At 47.3% G+C, this 21,054-nt stretch overlaps 1 protein-coding gene and 1 long non-coding RNA gene across 12 annotated transcripts in view; one reads left to right on the plus strand and one right to left on the minus strand.

Moving 5' to 3' along the window:
* The window catches only part of GORAB (golgin, RAB6 interacting), a 29,034-nt gene extending 22,986 nt beyond the window's left edge, over positions 1 to 6,048 (minus strand). For 9 of the 11 annotated variants that reach the window (XR_015273939.1, XR_015273938.1, XR_015273937.1 and 6 more), the window contains exons 1-4: positions 5,877 to 6,039; positions 4,667 to 5,012; positions 3,270 to 3,371; positions 1,396 to 1,536 (exon numbers count right to left, since the gene is read on the minus strand). Coding sequence is in view for 8 of the 11 variants with exons in the window: in XM_086842418.1 (XP_086698544.1) it covers positions 1,396 to 1,536; positions 3,270 to 3,371; positions 4,667 to 5,012; positions 5,877 to 5,940 (653 nt within the window). In the remaining 3 variants the exon portion in view is untranslated. Of the gene's footprint in view, positions 1 to 1,395; positions 1,537 to 3,269; positions 3,372 to 4,666; positions 5,013 to 5,876 lie in introns of all 11 variants that reach the window. The other 2 variants (XM_086842423.1, XM_086842422.1) reach the window with 1 other exon arrangement.
* LOC147651434 (uncharacterized) lies at positions 6,042 to 12,487 on the plus strand. Its single transcript, XR_015273941.1, has 3 exons — positions 6,042 to 8,350; positions 10,577 to 10,712; positions 11,096 to 12,487. It is a non-coding gene; the product is annotated as an uncharacterized LOC147651434 (long non-coding RNA).
* The last annotated feature ends 8,567 nt before the right edge of the window (positions 12,488 to 21,054 follow it).

The raw sequence follows: 21,054 nt of genomic DNA on the forward strand, positions 1-21,054 counted from the left end.
GCTCAGCTAAATCTTTGGGCTGAATTCCCACCCATTAGTCACATTGTATTTACAAAAATTCTATTCCACAGCAATTGTCAAATGTTGCTAACTAGGTATGTGCTCAGGACTATTTAATATTGCACTTTCCTGACCCACTGAAATGCTTTTTGTTTTAGCCCTACAACAAAAGGCAAATAATAAATTGCTTAAAAAGATTCCACTTAAAAGTAAATTGGCTTTGGCTCATAATGCATAAAGACTACAACACTGGAAGTACCTACCTCAAGGAAACACCTGCTAAATTAATGAAAATCATTAAGATTTTGGTGAAGTTTACCCACTCGTTCCTACTATTATCTCCTTTTGCTATTGTCATTAAAAACTGCTTTCCTAATGTCAAGAGCTGCTTGTGGTCTTTAGCCAGTAAGGGTTTCAAAGAGATACATTATCACAAAACTTGGGTAAGAAGATTTCAGGAGCATTTAATGTTTTTAGAAACCAGATGAAACCTCATATCCATTGAAATGTTCTTCCTCTTGAGGACATGAAATTCTGGGTTCACATGCAATCAGCTACACTAACTACAGGTAATCTTAGACATTTCAAATGATAATTACACCAAAGAAATCTTAATTTTTGTAGCTACCACTGCTATTTTTTTCAAGACTAATTACCAGCTTTATTGGCCTGTGGTCATGGTATGGCAGAAGTCAGAAGGAGAAATGAACATTTAACAGATTGAATGGTGAACCAAAAACCACAAAGTGAACATTTCTGCTTTATGAAACGGCTGCACAAACATGCTGCTGTTTATCTACTGATGTTGTGGTTTACCCACAGCTAATGGGGTGTTCCCATTAATTTCTTGCCTTTAAGGAACTCATCACACCCAGGCTGATTAAAGGCACATTGTGAAGGGTTAAAAGCTTCCTTCTTCCTTCAATTTTTGGTCCCAGTTGCAAAAATTCTTCTGCAGAATTGTATGTTTGAAGCTTAATTGGTCACATTGATTCCAGCAGGACCAGAGCTGTCATAAGCAAGCAAATTTCCCTGAACAGGATTCTCATTTCAGGACTTTTCAAAAAAAAACCTCTTTCCCTCTGAGAAAAAATAACCTTGAAACAATAAAGCAGGGCTTATGAACAACTACACACTTAAAGCAGGACCTATGTCTTGTGACAGCAGTCTCCAGTCAGAAAACCTGCTTCAGTTCCCAGATTCCAAGGGAAAAATTAGGAAATAAAAAGCATACTTTTACTTCCAGATCTGAAAGCCCCCCCAGACTGTGAGCACTTCAGCTACACCTTATTACAGTGACAGGACTTCATTAGTGCTGCAGTGAGAGGAAACAGCATTTTCCCTTCCCCTCAGGCAGGGCTGTTCCCTGTTCCCTCCTCCCTGTGTGTCACTTACCGGGCATAGGAGTAGTCCAGGCTGGCCTGGTCGATGCGGTTCCTCAGGATCCCGATGTCAGCAGACACCATGTCATCCAGAGCCTGCAGTTCCTTCTGAATCCTCTTCAGTTTCACTGTTTCAGCTTGAGTTCTTTTGGATCTGCAAAAGGAAGGTGATTTTTGTTGTTGTTGTTGCTTTAATTTCCTTTTCCAGCCTCTCTTCTTGATGTACCGAGCCCCAGTTCACTTGCAGAGCAACTGACTTCTTTAGGACCTATTCAGAAGGTTTCTCCTTTATGGTGTAGGGCTTTTGATCTTTTTTAGCATCCACAGGGATCTAAAATGCCTGCTATTAAAGGACTATGGCAAAATTACGTAATGACTATAATCAAAGTGCCTAAAATGGATTGTGTTTCTTCACTGTGGAAACACACAAGAAGCTGCTGTATCTAAGTAGTTCTCAGTGTAAGGAAACAGGAAATGGCTTGGGGGGAAAGTGAGAGGGGGAAGGGTTTTTAGCCCTGCAAATATCCCCTTTCAAAGAAGCCCAGTTAGTAGGGGCCAAAAAGTCACCTAACCTAAGCTTGATTTCCATTTTGTAAAATTATTCCCAAAAGGCCCAGCCAAATCCCAATGAAGTGAATGGAAAGTTTTACATCAAACACAAAGGATTTCAATCAAGCCTTATGCAACTTTTTTCAACTACACCATTCATTCCTAAGTCCTGAAAACGAAATGTTACTCAGGGCAACAAGCTTTGATGGATTTCACTCCCAAGCAAGCCAAGTGACTTTCCACAAGCTTTTACATCATGTCACTTTGCCATCATTCATCATCACCAGCAAAATGATGCTTCACAGCCACTGCTCTACACCCAAAGCAGGTCCCTGAAAGCAAGACTAGGTGTGCAGGCAGTGCCAGCATCTCTCATTTGACCACCTGATGGCAGATGGAAGGACACAGACGTCCTGAGGTATTGCTGGGAGCCTGAGGAAGGCCTTTGAGTGACAGAAGTAACTCCTCAGCTGTCACCTTCCTTGTCTTGTCTCTCCTCAGGCTTTGTTTCCAGGAGGAAGAACCAAACCTGGTGGCCACACCCATGTTTGATGTCCTACAGTGACTGAGAATAAAGGTGCTTGTGTTTTATCCCTGCCTGGCAAAGGAAAATGAAATTTTCAGGACTGCAGCACAGTACAGGCTGTGCTCACCTGTGCTACCCAAGGGCTCTGATGGGCAAAACATAACACAGGCCTTGGAGAGCACTGCAAACCCAAAAACTTCACATCACTGTCCTTGATCCGGTGTTACCAGATGTTCCAACATCATTCTACAAGCTTTGCCTTCCCATGAGTCTTAAACTACCTCGGTGCCATAAAGCCTGGTCCTCTGAAAAGCAGGAGTTAACAACTGTGAGAATATGTGCAATTTTATAATTTCTAGTCATCTAGTGGTAAAACAGTACCTTCTTAAAGCTGATCATCTTCTCTTTTCAACATTTTCACACACTAATGAACCGAAAGTCCAAACAGAAATAGCTTTTTCTCACAGGTTACAAATCAAATAAACTTCCCTTACATTCAGCAAAAACAAATCAGGACCAGAACACGTACAAGCATCTGAGCACCCCAACTTCCAAACATGACCTCACTAACAAATTTAAGCACTTCAGCTAATCCTCCAGTTGTGTAATCACTTTTCCATCTGCACACAGAGCTGCAGCCTGGGAAGTGTGAAAAGCTTAGTCACAACTTCCTGGTCAGAACTTGTCATCCCAGGGAAACATCCATCACAGCTGCTCACAGAGCACAGAGAAGAGAAAAGAGGGAAATTTAATTCAAGATATGAAACTGGTTGCAGATGAAGAGTAAGCCCCTTGCCCAGGCTCAGCCCCACCTCTCAGCAATGGCTCTGGCCAGGAGTGCCTTCTTGCGTTTATTCTTCTCTTCTATCAGCCGCTGCTCCTGCTGGAGGATTTCCCATCGGGATTTTTCCTGCCTGCTCATTGACAAGAACATCAAAATTAATAGAAAGTTCATTTCTTTCCCTGCTGCTCATATTGCAACACAAACATTCACCATCATATATTCTGGAGCTTAGTTCTGAGGAAGGATCATCTGCAAGAAGCCATTCAGACCAATAAAACATTTCCAGATGAAATCTACTGATCAGAACTAAAATCTGCATAACCAAATAAGTTGCATGGAGCACTTTTTCAGAAATAGGTGGGATTTTTTCATTTAAAGGATGTGCTTCCCTATCAGGGAGAAGCAGTTGCAAGTTTCTTACTGGCTCCTACAAGTGGCCATCTGCTCAGTCTGCCAACATAGCCTCTTTTTTGGAAATGTTTTTTCCTATAAAACAGATTCTTTTGCAGGTCTGCTTTTCAGTAAAGCTCCCACATAATTAAATGGATACAAATGAAAGGTTGGTATGAGTTATAATGAAAACAAGCAGCAAGGAAGAGCAAAAATTCACTTTTGCCACCAGTGAAAGACTGATCTTGATTTCATTTCCTAGGCCACATCTCCTAAGAGATACAATCATCCCAAAGGATGGAAGGCCAGGTCTCAGGTGAGGGGGCACAACCTGTGGCAGGATTTAGGAGAAACAAAGAACTGTTTGCTGCTTTCCACCCCACTGTGTTCTTCGTGCCCTCACACAAGGAGCCCAAACTTAAAAATACCCAAATAACTCAGCTATTAACAAACATTTCTGCACATCTCTTCAGATTTGTCCTCATCACCTCACATACAGAAATATTTTTAGTAAAATTTAAATTCAAGGATCCAGGCTGAGAAGAATCCAGCAGATTCAGGAGGTGAATGTTGCAGCTCAATGTCACTTGCTTCCACCAGTGTGAAAAAATTCTCAGCAAAGCTCCAGCTGTTTTCTCCCCAGACAGTGCCTGTGCTTTTCCCACCACAAAAATGAGATGAACAGCCAGTAATAGTGCTGAGCTGCACCCACAGGAGGAATTTGAGTTCTCAAAGTGCAGCTGCCCTGGTGCAGGGGGTGCAGGCAGATGCTCCCAGCCTGGAGCTGGGCAAGGAAATCAAAGCCGCAGCCTCTCAAGGCCCATCTCAGCAAAAGAGAACCTCCAGGATCCTTCTGAGTTTAGAATTTGAGAGAAGCCACGTGCTGCTTCTCCACACAGATGCTGCCTTGTAGAAAATGGAATAATTTAATCTCTCAGAGCTTCCTATCAGGCACACAAAAGTTGACTTCACAAGCAAAGAATGAATCAATACAGAATAACAAACCCCACCCCTTGATTTTACCGACTTACTAACAATTCCACTTTCTTTCTCTCCACTTGGCTGTTGGGCTTTGTAGGGCGGGGCTGGGCACTGTCCCTGCCATTACAAGACTCTGCCGGTGTCACTCCCTCCTGCTGCTCTTGGCTGTCCCTTTGCCTCTGATCCCCAGCTGCCGGCTCGGGCTGCTGGGGGTGACACGGTTTGGGTTGTGGTGGAGAAAGAAGCTGTTCTGGAGTGACAGAGGCTGCTCCTCCCTGCAGCCCCAGCCTCTGGCTTTGCTGCTGGAGGGCTTTTTCCCGTTGTGATTGCTTCCGAGTCTTGGGCACAGCCTGGGGACGAGGCTGCTGCTGCTGCTGCGGCGGAGAGGGTTCGTACAAATCTGTCAGTGGAGAAACAGGATTAAAACCAAACCTCAGTGTATCAAAGACAGGCTCTGGCAGAGCTGTTCTGGGCAAGCAAAACCCAAAATAACAGGAAGGCAATGTGGGGGAAACCTCAGGAAGCTGGAAATGTTTTGATAGTCTAAGATTCAGGAATTTTCAAGGATACTGGTATCCCTAAGTGAGTATGAGGCCTGGACTGCAGGCCTAAAAGAGAAACCATAGATGGGAGTGAGGTGACTCTTGGGATAATGGTGACGAGGCAGATCTAGGGCTAAGGAAGGGTCCCTGCCAGCCTGGTGGGCAAACTGAGGTTATGAAGTGAAGAATGGGGAAGAACGAGGTGACACGCGGGCAAAGAGGAGGCTGGGCACATGAGGAGGGTGTTGGGCGGAGATCTGGGTGCAGGACAAGGGGCTGGAGAGCCGGGGATTTTTGGGATTTTTGGCAGAGAGAGGAGCTGGATGAGGGGAGCGGGGAGAGATGGGGCTGGATGGGAGGGACCGAGGGGCTGCCCGCGATAGCGAAGGCGTTGGATGCGGGGATGGAGCAGCTGAGCTGAGGGGATGGACAGAGGTGCAGGCGCTGAGGGAAGGGTTAGAGGTGTGGATAGAAGGGCTGAGGGGAGGGAGTGGGGTGTGGGTGGGCGCCTGAGGGGAAGGACAGAGGTGTGGACGGGGGGCTGAAGGGAAGGACAGAGGTGTGGGCGGAGGGGCTGCAGAGATGGGGCGCTGAGGGGCGATGGGAGGCAGGTGCAGCTGCGAGCGCTGACGGGGTGCCGAGGCCCAGGCTCTTCCTCCGCGCCGCTCCGGGCCCCACTATCCCCCACTCCCCGGGCGCTCCCGGCGCGGTCCGGTCCGTACCTGGGCGCTGCCCCCGCAGCCGCCGCAGCTCCTCCTGCGAGAAGCCGGCCCAGGCCTCGGCCATGGCGCTTCCTCCTCCTCCTCTTCCTCCCGCCGCGCAGGCCCCGCGGCTGCCCGGGCACCGCCGCAGGCGAACGCCGCGGACAGCTCGGCCGGGGGCCTCGCGGCCGGGGGCCTCACGCCGCCGGGGCGGGGCGGGAGAGATGGCGGCCTGAGGGGAGGAGGGAGGGAGGGTGTGGAGTCCGCCCGTGCTCCGGGAAAAGCTGCCGTTGTGGGCACATCCCTGCGGCTCCTGAGGACCTAGCCCCGTGAAGAATCACAGATCAATTAGGCTGGAAAAGATTTCTGAGCTCGTCGAGTCCAGCCTGTGACCGAACAGGGCTCAGTGGGTCATGGCTAGTGAGGGAAATGAAGAGGGGAAGCCGCTCCCGAAAAAAACAGATAAACTCCAAGGAACATCACACGTACCCTCATGCAATTTATAATTTGTAATTAGGTAGTTGTAAGCGGGTGAGCGTGTCTAATAAGTTACAGTGACAACACTGCGAGGAAATCGGGGAGTCCCTGAATGCTTTGGGCTGGAAAGGGACTTTAAAATTCAACCAGTTGCAAACCCCTGTGATGGGCTGGGACATCTTCCACTGTCCCAGGCTTCTCCAAGCCCTGTCCAACCTGGCCTTGAACATTTCCAGGGATGGAGCACCCACAGCTTCTCTGGGCAACCTCACCACCCTCACAGGAAAGAACTTCTTACTAATATCTAAACTTAATCTCTCTTTTGTTTTAAACCGTTGCCTCTTGTCCCATCACAATCTGCTCATATAAAAAGTCACTCTCCCTCTTTTTCTATAAACACTGGGAGGCCGTCAGTGAAAAATATTATTTTGTCCTTACTGCTGTTTTTAAAGATCTGCTTTGACCATTGCTCACAAGAGCTCATGTGCTCTCTTTCACCCTTAGGTGGAAACTGAAAAGACCCCCACAACTTAGAGCATTAACCCTCAGTATCCATGAAAAGAAACATTTTCCTGCCTATCCTAAACTCGTGGGTGCTGCAAGGCCACATGGAGGAGTTCACCTCCCACGGGGGCACAGCCGGCAGGAGCACAAAGGCACGAGCCCGGCTTAGCTGCAGCAGCCCAGGGGCTTGGAGGCTTAAATAATTCAAAATGGGCACTAAATGGGGATGTCTTCAGTGCCCGGTTCCAATCTGTGAGGGATTAGTCAAGCCCCGAAGCGCTGCTGCCTCCCCAGGCAAATCCACGACTCCACGGCCGTGTGGGACTCCGCGATTTACGCTTCCAGCAGCTCCCGTGACTAACGCGTCCCATCAATTGCGCTCAGAGGGGAATACTCCCTGAGCTGGCAGGTGTTAAGAGTTTCTGATGGGATTGGAGTGCCTTGGAGGAACGTGAGTGCCACCATTTTTCACTTTAGCCTTGGTGTCAAGCAGAGGTGCTGATCCAGCAGAGAGGGAGAGTGGTTCTATCCCGTGGGAAGTCCTTCCCAGGGCAGAGGGATGCCAAGCAACCCTTCACACAGGGTTATGGCTCCTCTGGGAAACCTGACAGAGACATCTGAATGAGAACCATTATCCAACCTTGACTGAAACGCTCTCAAACTCTGGGGAGTCCAGATGGCAGAACCAGGTGTCAGCTTGAGTTTTACAGTGGAACAGTGTTGGCCAGCCCTACAAGGGTTGGCTTACAACAAGGTGTAGGCACCTAATTCCCTTTGAGATGGCTATATAAGAATCATGACTCTAAATCTGGTGTCTAAATCACAGCAATGGGCTGTACCAAACCCAGATATATTGACTGAATGTGCTTCACCAAGTACAGCCACCAGATCTTATCTTGAACCTCAGTTCTTGGCAAGTTTTAGCACTACAAACAAAAGCAAAGCAACCATATCCACTTTATTGCTGCAGATATTCCAGGCACAAAGCTCCCACGTGTTTTATAGAAAAAGTAGAAAGAGTTTGGAGTTGTTAATTGCGACGCTATGGGCAAAGCAGCAATCCCTGTTAACAGTTTCCATCAGCCCAAGGTTTAATTGCCAGCCGTTGGGCCAGCTTGCTCCAGGAACAATTACAGCGCCGTGAAGTCGTTTCATGGAGCATTTACCAACAGCAGGCTCAGAAAACAGAGGCTGGCCGTGTTCTCCGGCTGATTAAAGTCCTGTGAGCAGAACATGGCACTGAACGTTTGCCACCTAGGAATGAAGTGTTTTCCAGGCAAATGCTGCTCCAGAGCAGGCTGGAGGAGCCAAGATGAGGAGAAAATAGAAACCTGTTCTACCTCCTGGGCTGATATCCCCAGGAACAACACAAACCTTCCTTTTACATCTGGGCCTGGATTTGAGTCCTGTATCTTTTTGTGCTTCAAGAGCTGATCTCTCACGAGCAGACCTGGAGACCTCCATGACTGCTGCATCCGTTTTCTCTTGAAGTTTTCTCTTTTCCCTGGAGTCCGGTGAGTGGAAGCAGCCAGCACCAACAGATCACAAAAACATCTTTTCTTGTGCAGTTCCCAAATCGGCGTGGAAATGTCATCATGGGCTGGCAAATTGGGCTGCCCAGGTCAGAGCTCAGGGTCAGACCTCAGATGACATTTCAACCCAGGACAGGAGCAATTTGTACCAGGGCATAACATCAATTTGAATCGGTTTCATACTGAGAACTTGTGGGGTTTTTAGGAGCCAAATAAGATCTTCTATCAAGGGGCTCCCTGAGTTAGATGTATATTTAAAACTTCATATTTAGAACTTTATATTTAAAACTTCATTCTTGCACTGCTCTGCATGCTGCCACAGTAACACACAAATCAACATTTTCCCAGTAAAGGACTGAGCCCTAATGTGAGAAAGGGAAAGGCTTGCATGGGGAAGGATTTGTATTTCAGACCCTATCATGAGCTTCCAAGGACTCTGGCATATAATTCAAGAGACCTAGGGGAAAAAAAATCCAGAAAATAACAGAGAAAAAAGTTCCTAAATCAACTTAGCCCTTTTTCTAACAAAAAAAAAAAAGATCTGTCAAACTGTATCCCTGTCAATACTCCCCCATCCTTTTCCAGATCATAACACAGGCTGGCTTAGGAAGAGCCACCATGTCCAGATAAGCTATGACACCACGTGAGCAAGGAGAGAGTCTTTTCTTTTGATAATAATCCAGGATTTAATTTGTCCTTTAAAATCACTCTTGAGATCCATGAAAATTTATTTTGTTGATTTTCTGCTGGACCGTCTCAGGTTTCAAAGCCTGAGATGAACAATTCAATTTCTTAGCAGAAGACTGAATTAAAAAGCACAGCATTATTCCTTCTCCTCAGTTTCTGTTCCCTTGACTGCCTGGTAAGTGGGATTAAGTCAGCACTGTCATTTCTGGGACCAAGGCAATCTTTTGGTTTGTAAGAATTTCATAGAGGGAAACCAAAATCCACTTATCTAAAGAGCTACTGAGTGGAGAAAAGTGACATAAAACTCCCTGCTTTTTAAACAAGATAAAACCAAAGGTTTTCAACATCTTTTGATTTGAGGATCTGTACACATTTTCTAGGGAAGAGGGAAACTTCCCAAGGGCTGTCAGCAGCCAAACTGGGGGGAGATGGTGCCACAGGAGCTCCACACCTGCTCCTCTCTGCATCCTATGCAGAGCTGGGTGTTTTTGCAGGACACTTCTCATTACAGTGATGTGTTTGCTTTGAAACTGAGCCTCAAAACTCAGCTTTTCAGGCCCCCACCCCGTGTTTTCACATTTCTTTTGAGCTTTTACCTTAAGATAAGTTCAGCTTTCAAAAACTAAAATCTGAACTGGAAGGAAGCTCAGCATGTGATATAAATGTTTAGATAAAAGAAATTCCTACTGATATTTTTTGAGTTTTTCTTTCTTCCCTGTGAGTAGTTAAGATAAATTTTCCATACAGACAGACATATTGTGTAATAATTCCTCATCTTAAAATATTTGTGTTAAAAAAAACCCAAACCAAACAGGATTAAACCCTGGCTAATTAAAAGCACCATTAAAAAAAAAAAAAAAAAAAGCTGGTAAAATAAAATAAAATTCATGACTACCAGAAATACCCTGAAGATTATTAATTTACTTTTTTATTAATTATTCATTTTAATAATTATTATTAATTATTAAATTTTGACTGGCACAAGCAGAGCTGAACAGTAAAACAAGTAGAAATGAGCAATTACTGATATATACTTTTTATGTAGTTTAAGAAATATTGTTGCACCTAATTCCTCTTAAAAGATACTATGAATCATTAAAAGAATACTTTTTATAACCCCAAGCTTAATATTTCACCACAGTTCTAGAATGCATTTAATTGCATTGCCTAATGTAAAAATCGTAATTCAAATCTTTATAGAGAAAAACTAGAAAGCAATTGCTTTTCATTCTAACCCTTTGTGTAAAAATTATAATCTAGCTGTCAAAACAGTTGATAAAACTAAAGATTTGAAGAGAAATTTGCTGAAGGTTTATTATTTTTGGCATAACTTGAGTGATTAGAACCGCTGCACTAAACAAATTGAGTATTCATCAAACAAACTTATTGTTGTTACACGCTCCAGAGAATGAACTGTGCTTGTTTAGTCTGGATGGGAGGGAAGTGTGGGGGAGAGGACATGATAATCATCTTTAAATTTATAAAGCACAGCTGTAAAGATACAGGGTGCTGTGTTTTCAGGGCCTGTGGAGGATAGGTGAAGAAGAAAGCGAGACTCAGATGAGGAGTCAGGGCAGCAAAACGTGGAGAGAATTGACTGAAGAGCACCACAGAGTCTCCATTCAGTATTTTTGACAATAAACATCTCCTGGGCAAGGTCAGTAAAGCCCTGGGAGAGTGAGATGCAGGTTTTGGAGGTTTTGGGTGTGTGGATCCCCAGACAGCTCCCAGAGGAGATGAGGACCCACAGACCTGTCATGGGTTTAGACTGCTCTGCAACTTTGGACCTTGCTTTCTGCATCATTTACAGTCTGAGCCCCTTAAACCTCTCCCAGCCTTGTCCCTGTGACTGTGGTGCTTCCCACACCATTCCCACCTCTTCCCACTGCTGTCACAGCCCCATCACCCTCCCCATGGCCTCTCACATTGGCACCAACAGCTGGACTACTCTGAGTGCCAGTCAGCCCTGCGGCTCCTGAAAAATCTGTGGGAAAATTTCACCTCTGAAAGAGTCCACGTGGGAAATTCTTGTGTTTTCAGGGCAAGACAGAAGGACAGATGGCTGCCAAACCCAAGAGCCAGCGGTGCTCGTAAGATGTATTTCCAGTAGAGTATTAAATGATGTGAAAATCACTTTAGTGCCAGTTAGCCCTGTGACCCATTTGGAGACCAGCAAGCTGCAGGCACCTCAGGACATGCATCAGTTCACTTTCCCTCCCCATCCTGCAAACAACCCGCACCAGCAGCCACCACGAGAGGTGAAGATAAGCGTATCAGTCAGGGTAGCCTCAGCACTGCTCAGAGATAGCCCAGCAAACTGTGTGTGCAGCACTCCAGCATCACCCTGAACAAACTCTGTGAGGTTCGTGAACAAACTCTGCCCATGTCTGGAGGGGCTCCCGCCTCCACCTGCAGCCTTGGCCACCTCTCAGATAATGCCTGCTACAATTTGGAAGGTTTTAAGATGAAACGTTGTGTTTTTCCTGCAATAAAATTCACAAAATGTCGATGCTTTGTCTCTGTAACAAGCACACAAAAAGAAGATAAAAACCCCCATGCATTTTTAGATGCTGTCAGTGAACTGCTCTTTGCCAAGGCTGGATCTGTGAGGAAGCTTGCAGAGGATTGCCGTGCTTGGGTCTCACTGATGCTTTAGTGGGTAACTCCTTTCCATGGCTTTGGAAAGTTCCCCCCATCAGCTGGCTGCTGCCTTTCACAATGTTTGTGTAGAAGCTTTTTTTTCCAGCGCTTTCTTCAGAGGAGTGTGTTTACTTTAGTTTTTGAACAATGCCATGACTGCACACCAGCTGACACCCACAGGCTCACCAGGGCCACGAACTGATGAGGATTTCCAAGTGTTGGTGTCACTGTCAGGGTTTGAAGCGGAGTTTAAAGCCTGCAGACAAGCAGGCTGCTGGCCAGGGAGGCTTAGCAGCTCTTCGGTGAGGTATCCGAGATAGTTGGAGAGAGATCTGTACCACACCCTGATATCACAGAGCTCAGCCTGCAACACATCGAGAGGGGGAATAAAGATGGAAAATTAGACCCCTGACTGCTGCAGCAGGAGGGTGAAAACAAGTTTCTTCTTGTGGTGGAAGATTCTGGTTTTGGAGCTGAACTAAGAGGAAAGACTTAATATGACAAGGAAAGCTCGATTCATTTTGGGTCAACCGAAAACATTTTGCTTGACCAGTAACAAAATCTTCTGGTTTGCTATTCCATCTTTTAAAAAAAAAAATCAATGTAAAAAAAACCACAACCCTTTTCCTTTTAAATTTAGGTCTATTGAAAATGAAAATAAAAAAGAGAGCGTCAAACTAAATAACGTTCAATAAAGCAAAGTGCTTCAGCCTGAAAATGTTGAAGTGAAACATTTCAATATTTAAGGAAATAAAGGAAGACTTCTATTGTTTTGTCTTGTCATTGACTGACTTCAGCCCAGATTTGTGTGTTATTCTGGTTGCCTTCATTTTCACAGGGGACTTAATTTTTTATTTCTCAACTCGTTTAATACTCTCTTCTTGTTCAGTTCGAGGTACAAATGGTCAGGTTCAGCAAAGGTTCATAAGAACACGACTGAGCTGACAATTTGCACAAATATCAGGCAAACTCCAGGGTTGTTTTTTTTTTTTTTCCCCCTTTGCATTTTAGTTTTCCTTTGAAATTGTACCTGAATTTCAAGAAGCTGGGGCTTCTCAAGACCCCCACAACATGCACAGAACAGAACTGTCAAAGTCTGTGTGCTCTGCTGGGTAACCTGCACACCGCAAAAATTCAGATGCCATCTTCAGTCCTGCAAAATATTAAGGCAGGCATTTAAGATTTACCCGAGTGATTAAGCATGAGCAGCTTGTAATTGTTTCCAGACCCCTCTCCTAGCAGGAGAAAAGGCTCTGCAATCCCTGTCCACGTGCTCAGTGTAGCAATGTGCTCACAGAGAAACTGAAGATGAGCTGGGGAGGACAGATACCCTGAGTTGTGAGAACAAGCCAGCTTTAATTTTGAGTCCAGCATGGAGTGTCCAGGTCAGAAAAGCAGAACTATTTAGCAGTGTACATCAGGGCACGTCTCCCTGGAGCAACACCTGTGCACCAGCAACTAGAAACCCCTCCTAAGTACACGTGGTCACATTCAGTCTGCAATTTTTCATCTGCCTTGGGAGTGTTAAATGAAGATCAACTGCTGAAATCGGTCTCATTTGGGGAATCTGACTTTACAGAGAAGACCTTTGTCCTCCAGGTTTTATATGAAACCCCAAAGATTGCAGACTCTCCATGTAAGCCATGAAACAATCCAGCAAGCATCTGCCTCACATCCCAAACTGTTCCCTCCATGCAAATCTACTGATGGATTTTTTTTCCCACAGACTTTTTGGTCATGAAAGATCTTCCTCAACTCACTCAGGGCTTCGGAAAACCTCAGAGAAAACCTCAGCAGCCCCAGCCCAAGTTTGAAAGCAAATTCAAGGGTTTGCCCTCGCCTTTGAACACAGCAGGGCTCTATTCCAACAGGTTGGATCTCAGGGGCCACCTTGCTCCCAGGATTTAAACCAGACCACATGTGAAATGGCAACCATCTCTTGATTTTATATTTTATTTTATTTTTAAATAGGATAATTTAGGGGCTATGGTTCTTCTTATTATTTTTCTTACTGCTATTTTAATGGCAAAAATTCCCTCCTTAATGAAGGGAATCAGAGACTTCCCTCCTTAATGAAGGACCATTAATGCCCAGAGCTCAATTTCTCCTACTTTCTAGAAAGTACCTACAAATCCTTTGTAGAAAAATAACCACAATTTTTTTTCCCCCTCCTCTCTCCCCCCTGAGATGGGGTTTTCATCAGCTCAGACCATTTTTCTTCCACCACCTCTTTATCTTAACCTTTTCTCCAAGGTTACATTTATTTTCTGAGGTCCACAGCCACGACAAAGATACAGAGGAGGGTGCATCTGACACTACCTTTTGAGAATCACTGTCACCACTGCAAGAGGCACAATCCTGGGGGGAAGGATGTCCCTGGACATGGTCTCTACCCTCACCCAGCCCACTTCAGACAGTCAGGCCCCTCCACAGCAGCTGGAGCTGCTGCCAACAGAGCATGTCCTTGTAGCCAGAGCTGAGTCCTGTCCCTGGACTGTGCAAACTCCTTTTCTCCCCCTTCCCCAGCCCTGGCTATCGCCTGCACATCTGGTGGTTCCTCTGAACCTCTCTGCAATCATTGCTTCATCTCTGTTCAGCTCCAGGCTGGAATGGAGCTGCTCTCCCTCCTCTGGGACCTTGAGTGCGTCCTCATCTCTTAACCAAATTCACTGTGCAATGGATCCTTCCATCCCTTCTTATGCTAAACCCTCTGAGAAGGGTCCTTTTCCAGGATGGAAATCTTGGCACACTCCTCAAGTAGATGATCTCAGATAAGCCCACTGCTGGGGAGAGAGGTTCACCACCCTCCATGGAAACTTTGCAAGTTCTGGTTTTCATCCAGATGAGATTTATTTATTTTTTTTTTAATTTAAATTTGAGCAAAAATGATTCAATCTTTACAGCATGAGAGAGGAGTGAAAAAATACATCACTGCCATTAATGTGGAGGGGTAAAAAAGTAGTCCAAGGTGTCTTTGAAGAGCCTTGGTGCTGAAACAAATGGGCTTCTCCCGTTTAAGTTAGATGAGAATGGTTCTTCTGGCCTTTGCTTGCTTCAGTGAGTGAGGGGCAGCATTTGCTGTCTCCTGCCCAAGCCCATCTCTCCACGGGTGGGGTCCTTGGCACCAAACACGGCACTGAGGCCGTGGAGCTCAGTGGAGGAGCCAGAGAGGTGGGACATGGCTCTGCCATTTGAGATCTGCAACAAGAGCCTGAGCTGAGCCTGCACAGGAGGAGAGAGGAGTGGCAGCTGTAGCAGCTTCTAACCACATTTACACATCAGGGTGCAACTGATGGGAGCTCTTCCATCAAAGCACATCTGTGCACAGCCTCAAGGTTGTGTTTTACTCAGCATAAGTAGTTCTCTATCCTGTGGACAGAGGGAGGTTTTCATTTGTGTGCTCACCCATCTGCTCATGGCCAAAGCCAGCTCGACTCTGGTTTGTGGAGCTGAGTCCTGGCCATGCTGTCCCTCAGGTTCTCCAGGTCGTCTCTGTCAGCCTGTGGTACCAGCAGAGCTCCTGGGATGTACTGTGGCCCCATCTGCACCGTGACCCAGGGCTCGCAGCTGAATGGCAGCAGCAGGAATTGCCCGCGGGGAAGATGTTGAGAAAGAGAAGAGGAAAAACTGCATCTCACCCCAGCCAAAAACCCAACTCACTTCCACACCCCCACCAAGCACTGGGACTGTGGTAAAGCCAAGCCTAAAAGGGGCCACTCAGCCCCCACAGCATCTTTAATTACGCTTTTCTAGGCCGTCACAAGCCAGCCAGGACAGTGCTGGGAGAAAACAGATTGACAGCAAATCCCCAAAGCATCTCCTGTGCTCCCCGCTGCCGGCTGGGCTGCAAACAGCATCGCCTACGGGAAAACAGCCTTGGCCTTGGAAAGGCAGCAGGGAAAACACAAGGGAAGGGCCTCAAGGTTAGCCCAGCCCCGCCGAGGCGCCGGGGGTACCTGAGGCACGAATTTACCAGACGCCCCCGGAGCCTGGCCTGGCCGCCGCGGCGTGGAAACCATTAGCGTTTAAAAAATACTTACAGGAATGGGAAGGGTGGGGGGAAAGGGAAAAAAAAAACCAACCCAGAAATGGTATTTGCGGAGGCCCATTCCTCAGCGCACTTTCATGTGTGCCAAAGTTTGTTGGCATGGCTCTGAGTTTGATAGGGAACATCTGGGCTGCTGTTGCTGCCTGTATATTGGCTGAGGGCAGCGAACAAAAGGGGTTTGTGCAGGAATGCGAGGGGAGGGACAGCTGTGAGAGGCAAAACGCAGCCATACTCCCTGAAGAAGAAAGCCTAATGCACATCCCATGTTCCTGCTTTTTAAAAGGGGGATAAAAGCCTTCCCCCGCCCCCACTGCTTCTCTTCCCTCCCGGGGTGCTGGAGGCGAGCGGGGCTCAGACATCCCTGCCCTGCTACCTCTGCACGTTGGATTATTGAGGCAGTCTGGAAAACACTTGGGAGCAGGTGGGTGGGAGAGCAGGGGAGTGTGAACCCAGCCAGCACCAGCACAGACTCAAGGCACAGCCAGCCCAATGCCATGGGCCAAGCACCCAGTGACAAACCCTCTTGGAGTGCACCAAGTGATGTGGAGCCACCAAGAACAGCACTGATTCAAGTTTCTTCCACTCCTCTTGAAAATGTGGGGTCAGAACATGAAAATTAGAACTGGGGACAGTGCCAGCATCTCAAAAGCCAGAGGCTGCTTCCTACAGACTCAGGGTCTCATTGTGTGTGACACCAGAGGATGGCGTGGAGGGGTGGAGCAGGAGAGGATTCACACTTGAAGAAAGTTCTGTTGGGAACTGGCTGAGAACTGAGGTCAGGTGCAACCTTTGGCTCTAAAGATCACCAAGGGGTCACTGCTGCCTGTGCACAGACACCAGGAACTTCTGACTGAATCATCCTGAGATATGACATTCGTCCTTTTGGAGTTCCTTTCCACCGTCCCACACCTGTGGTGTTGTTCACCCAAAGGTGCTTCTAGCATTCACAAATTTTTGAAAATTTCACTCTCTGCAGAAAGCCTCTCCCTCAACAGGAGCAGCACTGGTATAATTTCCTACCTTGTGACACCTCTCTCCTCATTCCATTTTTGTCCAACTCAATACCATGAGCAACAGTTTTGAGCATTTATGAGTTTTTTTTTTTTCTCCAATCAATGGAGAATTTTTCTCTTTTGTTGCTGGTATGTACATTTGGCTTGAATCCTCCCTAGCAGCCTACATCCCTCCTTGGCTCCAGCCTTTAGCAAGGACACACATTGGGTCTGCCACCAAGATTTCCATTGCCTGTGCTTTTGGAGTTGCTCCAGAGAGAGTTTTTGGGGTAGCACTTGGGGCACACATCCCTCTTCCTTGACAGGAAAACCCTCTGGGGAACCCTCAGGGAGCAAAACCTCAAACCAAAGGGTCCAGCTCAGCAAAGACCCTTGAGTCTGGCAGTCAAGGCAGCTTTTTCCAGCTCTGATCTCCTCCCCAGGTCTCAGCTGCGTGCCTCCACGCCATCCTTTGGAGCTGCCTTCACACCAGCCACGCAACCCCGCTGGCGCCGCCTCAGGCAGCGTGACTGGGCTGGGGGTGCTGGCTCCAGGGCCGGGCATGTTTGCAGATAAGCTTCCCTCAGCGATATTATTTGGATTTCGATTACATCAGTGTCAAGACAGCTTTTGGCCAGAGCTGAGCGAGCTCCCGGCGCGCCAAAGCGAGCGGCCAGGCCGGCCGGGGGCTGTGCAGAGCATGCTCATGCTGCAGGGGACAGCCAGCACAGCACAGCCACCTCTCTGCCACACACACACACGAGCCTCTCTTTCTGTGGGTTGGGAGAGGAGCTGTGGGAATGCCAGCCAGCCTTTGGAAACTCCCCGCAGCCATGGCCGGGGAATGCGAAGGCGTACGTAAATATACGGCCGAGTTTAGCGTTCAGGGCCCTGTTTTAGAGAGGAGGAAAAGATTGTAACTGCTGTGTTTAGTGCTCCTTGAGCTGCTTTTGAAGACCAGGAGGGTTGGGGGGCAACTAATTTACTCTTGTTTTAATTTGCCAGCCCTCAGGGACAGGTCTGTGCCTCCATTCATCCTCTCCATCCTCCTCCAAGACACCTTGTCTCTTGGCTCTGCTTGAGAAACTGCCTGTCAGTGCTCCAAGGGACAAAACATTGCTTTCCAGCCATATTCCCAGCTGATCTCACTCCCACCTGTCCTTCCTTGACTGGCCACTAAGAACCACCAGTCCCAAAAAAGCCAATTTCAAAAGCAGAGAAACTCTTTAAGAACTCACACCTCGCTTTCCATGTGGTTAAAGGCCCCATCAGGAGGCAGACTTTTAATCATCCTAAATGTTTTTGAAGGCTGCAGTAGAAGCTCATCTGGATCTTCAGTGTCCCAAGGGACTCCTGTGCCTTTGGAGTCCCTGCTGAGGGACCATGACGGTGGTGGCTGGGAAGGAGGACAAAATGCTGGAGCCACAATTAAAATCAAGAGTCCAGTGGATCTCACAGAGGTTCAAGCAGTTCCTGCAGCTGTGGCTCCATCATTCCATGGGCCAAGCTGGGAGATTCCCTGTGCAATGGGCCTGGGAAGGGCAACAGTGGGAAAATGCCCATTTTACTTTTTGCAGAGTGGTTTGGAAAGTCGTTTCAGCTGGGAAAAAAAAGCTCAAACCCTTGTCCAAATTGTCCAAATTGTTTGGCTTTTGTACTTCCTTCAGTGACACATCCCAGGGCTTTAGTTGAAAAGGTCTTCTCTCTTCAGAATTAAGCTGCTTATAAGAAAAATAAAATGCTATCAAAACAGGAAGCTTGAAATTATCAAAGAAAAATATTTTCATTGACCTTAAAAGATCTTACCCTTTGGTTTGCTAGTTCACAAAATTTTTCAGAACTGACTCCTCATCCCCATGAGAGATGAGAAATACTACCAGTATTCAGTGTTTTGAGGTCAGTACCTCAAAAATGTTGCCTGAAGGGATGAGTTATTAATTACCAATCTTTATTTTTAACCTGCAACCAAGAGTCACTTCTAATGGGGGACAAGTGGATTCCCTCGAGGCTCTGCCATTTGCTTCATCAAGGCTTTTAAATAAGAGAGAATTTTTTTCTTTTGGATGGGAAATACCCCAGGCACTCTGCAAAGCCCAGCCTATCCATTTCCAAAGCAAGCTATCCATCTCTTTAAAAAAATGATGTCATTACCTTTTCCCCCCTCACCTATATTCCAGTTGAAAGAACCTCATATTTTCTCCCCCATAACTCAAAAAGGACTACATGGATTTTTTTTTTTTTCCCTCAGAGTTTTAAAAAAAAAGAGAAATAAAAATTACCACCTGGTTAAGGCCAGGCACGAAAAAAGCTCAACGTGAAAAGTAAATGTTTTCAGAAGTTATGAGCTTATGAAAAGGAGGACTATAATGGAAACTGTTTTACTGCCATAATTATAACACCATGAACAGAGCCTGCTGCGACACATAACACTATCAAGCTCCTGTCAGCATTTAATAGAAGTCTTAATTAAGTGCTGAGGAGGAACCTGGCAAAAATTTATTTTCAGGAACACTTTTGGGAGCTGTGTAGTTCTGGGCTTTTTTAAATTTTTCAAGTCCATCTCAATTGGAGCCTTAGTAGAGTATGGAGGACAGACTAAATACGAGACACAATTGTGTATCTTGTTGGCATAACTTCATGATAGGATTTGCTTTTGTCTTAAACATATAATCCAGAAACAACAATGTTTGTGTTGGGTGAGAGCCAGACACTTCAGAGTTAGATTTAAACCTTCCCCAGGTTTGGGGTTATCCAGAGCCAGGGGATTGATTTGGTTTTTTGGGGAGAGGGGCACATGTGTGAGCTGTGGGGCTGCCCTGCCTTTGCCATTTGCTTTCCTCCCAGCCTTCCACCACCCAAAGATGCTCACATTCAGAATTTGGGGGAGGATCTCGTGTTTCCCTGCATGGCAATGGCCGAGCTCCTGGGCTAGAGAGCACAGAGAGGTGTGGGGAGGGCCAAGCACAACAGCCAGAGGATCTGTAAAATAATTTCCTGCCAATGGTTTCACAGGAGAGAGAAGCAGTTCAAAGCCAGCCTGACCATTCTGTGGTTCCTCTCCCTTGCAAATTTGGGGAAATATTGCAGAGGAAAAGGCTCCTCCTGCTGCAGCCTGATCTCCACAAACTTTTTCTATCTCCCCATCATCACACTCTTGGGGTCTGGTCCCTTCACCCTTTCTGGAGTCACCAGGCTGGGCTGACGAGGGGAGTAGGGCAGCAAGGGAGGGCAGAACCAGCCCTGGGACAGGCAAGCTGCATCAGCAGCAGCTTTTGGGGTGTCTGGGGCACAGAGCTGTCCTTGGGGGGAGCACATGAAGAGCCAGCTCTTCAAACCTGCTGCTAAATTAGACAAGCAGAGCAGAGGAGACACTGAGCAGACGGTGATAAGGGGTCTGCCAGGGTTAACCTGGCTCTCCTCACTGCCACACCTGACCACATCTCACAAACATTCTGGCAAGCAAAGAGCTTCTCAGCGAATGCCACCACAAACACTCCTTCAGTCTCGCCTGGCAGCCCACGCTTATTTTCCTTCCCTTTCTGCCCCCTCCATCCCCTGGCTGGCCCCTGCTCTGGCAGAGCAGCGCTGCGAGCTGGCAGGCCACATCCATTTCCCTGATAGCACCGATAGCCTGACAGCTGCTCTCTGTCCCTTCGGAGATTAGTTTGTTTTCCTAACACAATTACTGCCACGTGGCCCCGCTTTCTGCCGGGATCCAGGCTGGATGGAGATAAAGCAGCGATAAAATCACTTTCCTTTCCAGACCCTTCACGGCCGCGCTTGGCTCTCCTTGGCACGCGAGCGGCCTGGCAGCGAGGTACCTGCTGCCAGCAGTGCCAGCCCAGGGCAACTTTCTGGCCCTAAACCCAAAGGATTTGGCTCCCAGCTTTTCATGTGACACCGAGGAGTTGTTGTATGATGTGGCTGTGCAGCGCAGCGCAGGCACGACGCGATGCGAGGCCGCTTATCGGTTGTAGCGCCCTGCTTTGGGTGAGCACAGCTGGCCAGCAGCTGGCTCCAGGCTGGCCTGCCTCCACCCAGGCCAGCTGCCTCTGCCCACGCTCTCCTCCTCCTGCCCTGGGTTAGCCCAACTCATCCCACTGGTGAGCGAGGCAGCTTTACCCCTGCTCATCCTCTCTGCTGAGCAGGAGCATCCCAGCAGGGCTCACGTCGCTCCCTGCCGTGCCAGCTCGACTCCAGAAACATCCCTGGAGCCACCACAGGGGCAGGTCTGGCACAACTGCTCTCCATCCCATCCAGCAAAGGCTCTCTGTGTCTCCCAGAGCCTCCTGTGGGAATCCTTGTGCAGGGAACAGCTC

This window comes from Cyanistes caeruleus, chromosome 9 (genome assembly GCF_971803275.1).
Source record: "Cyanistes caeruleus chromosome 9, bCyaCae1.hap1.1, whole genome shotgun sequence".
Classification (NCBI taxonomy): domain Eukaryota; kingdom Metazoa; phylum Chordata; class Aves; order Passeriformes; family Paridae; genus Cyanistes; species Cyanistes caeruleus.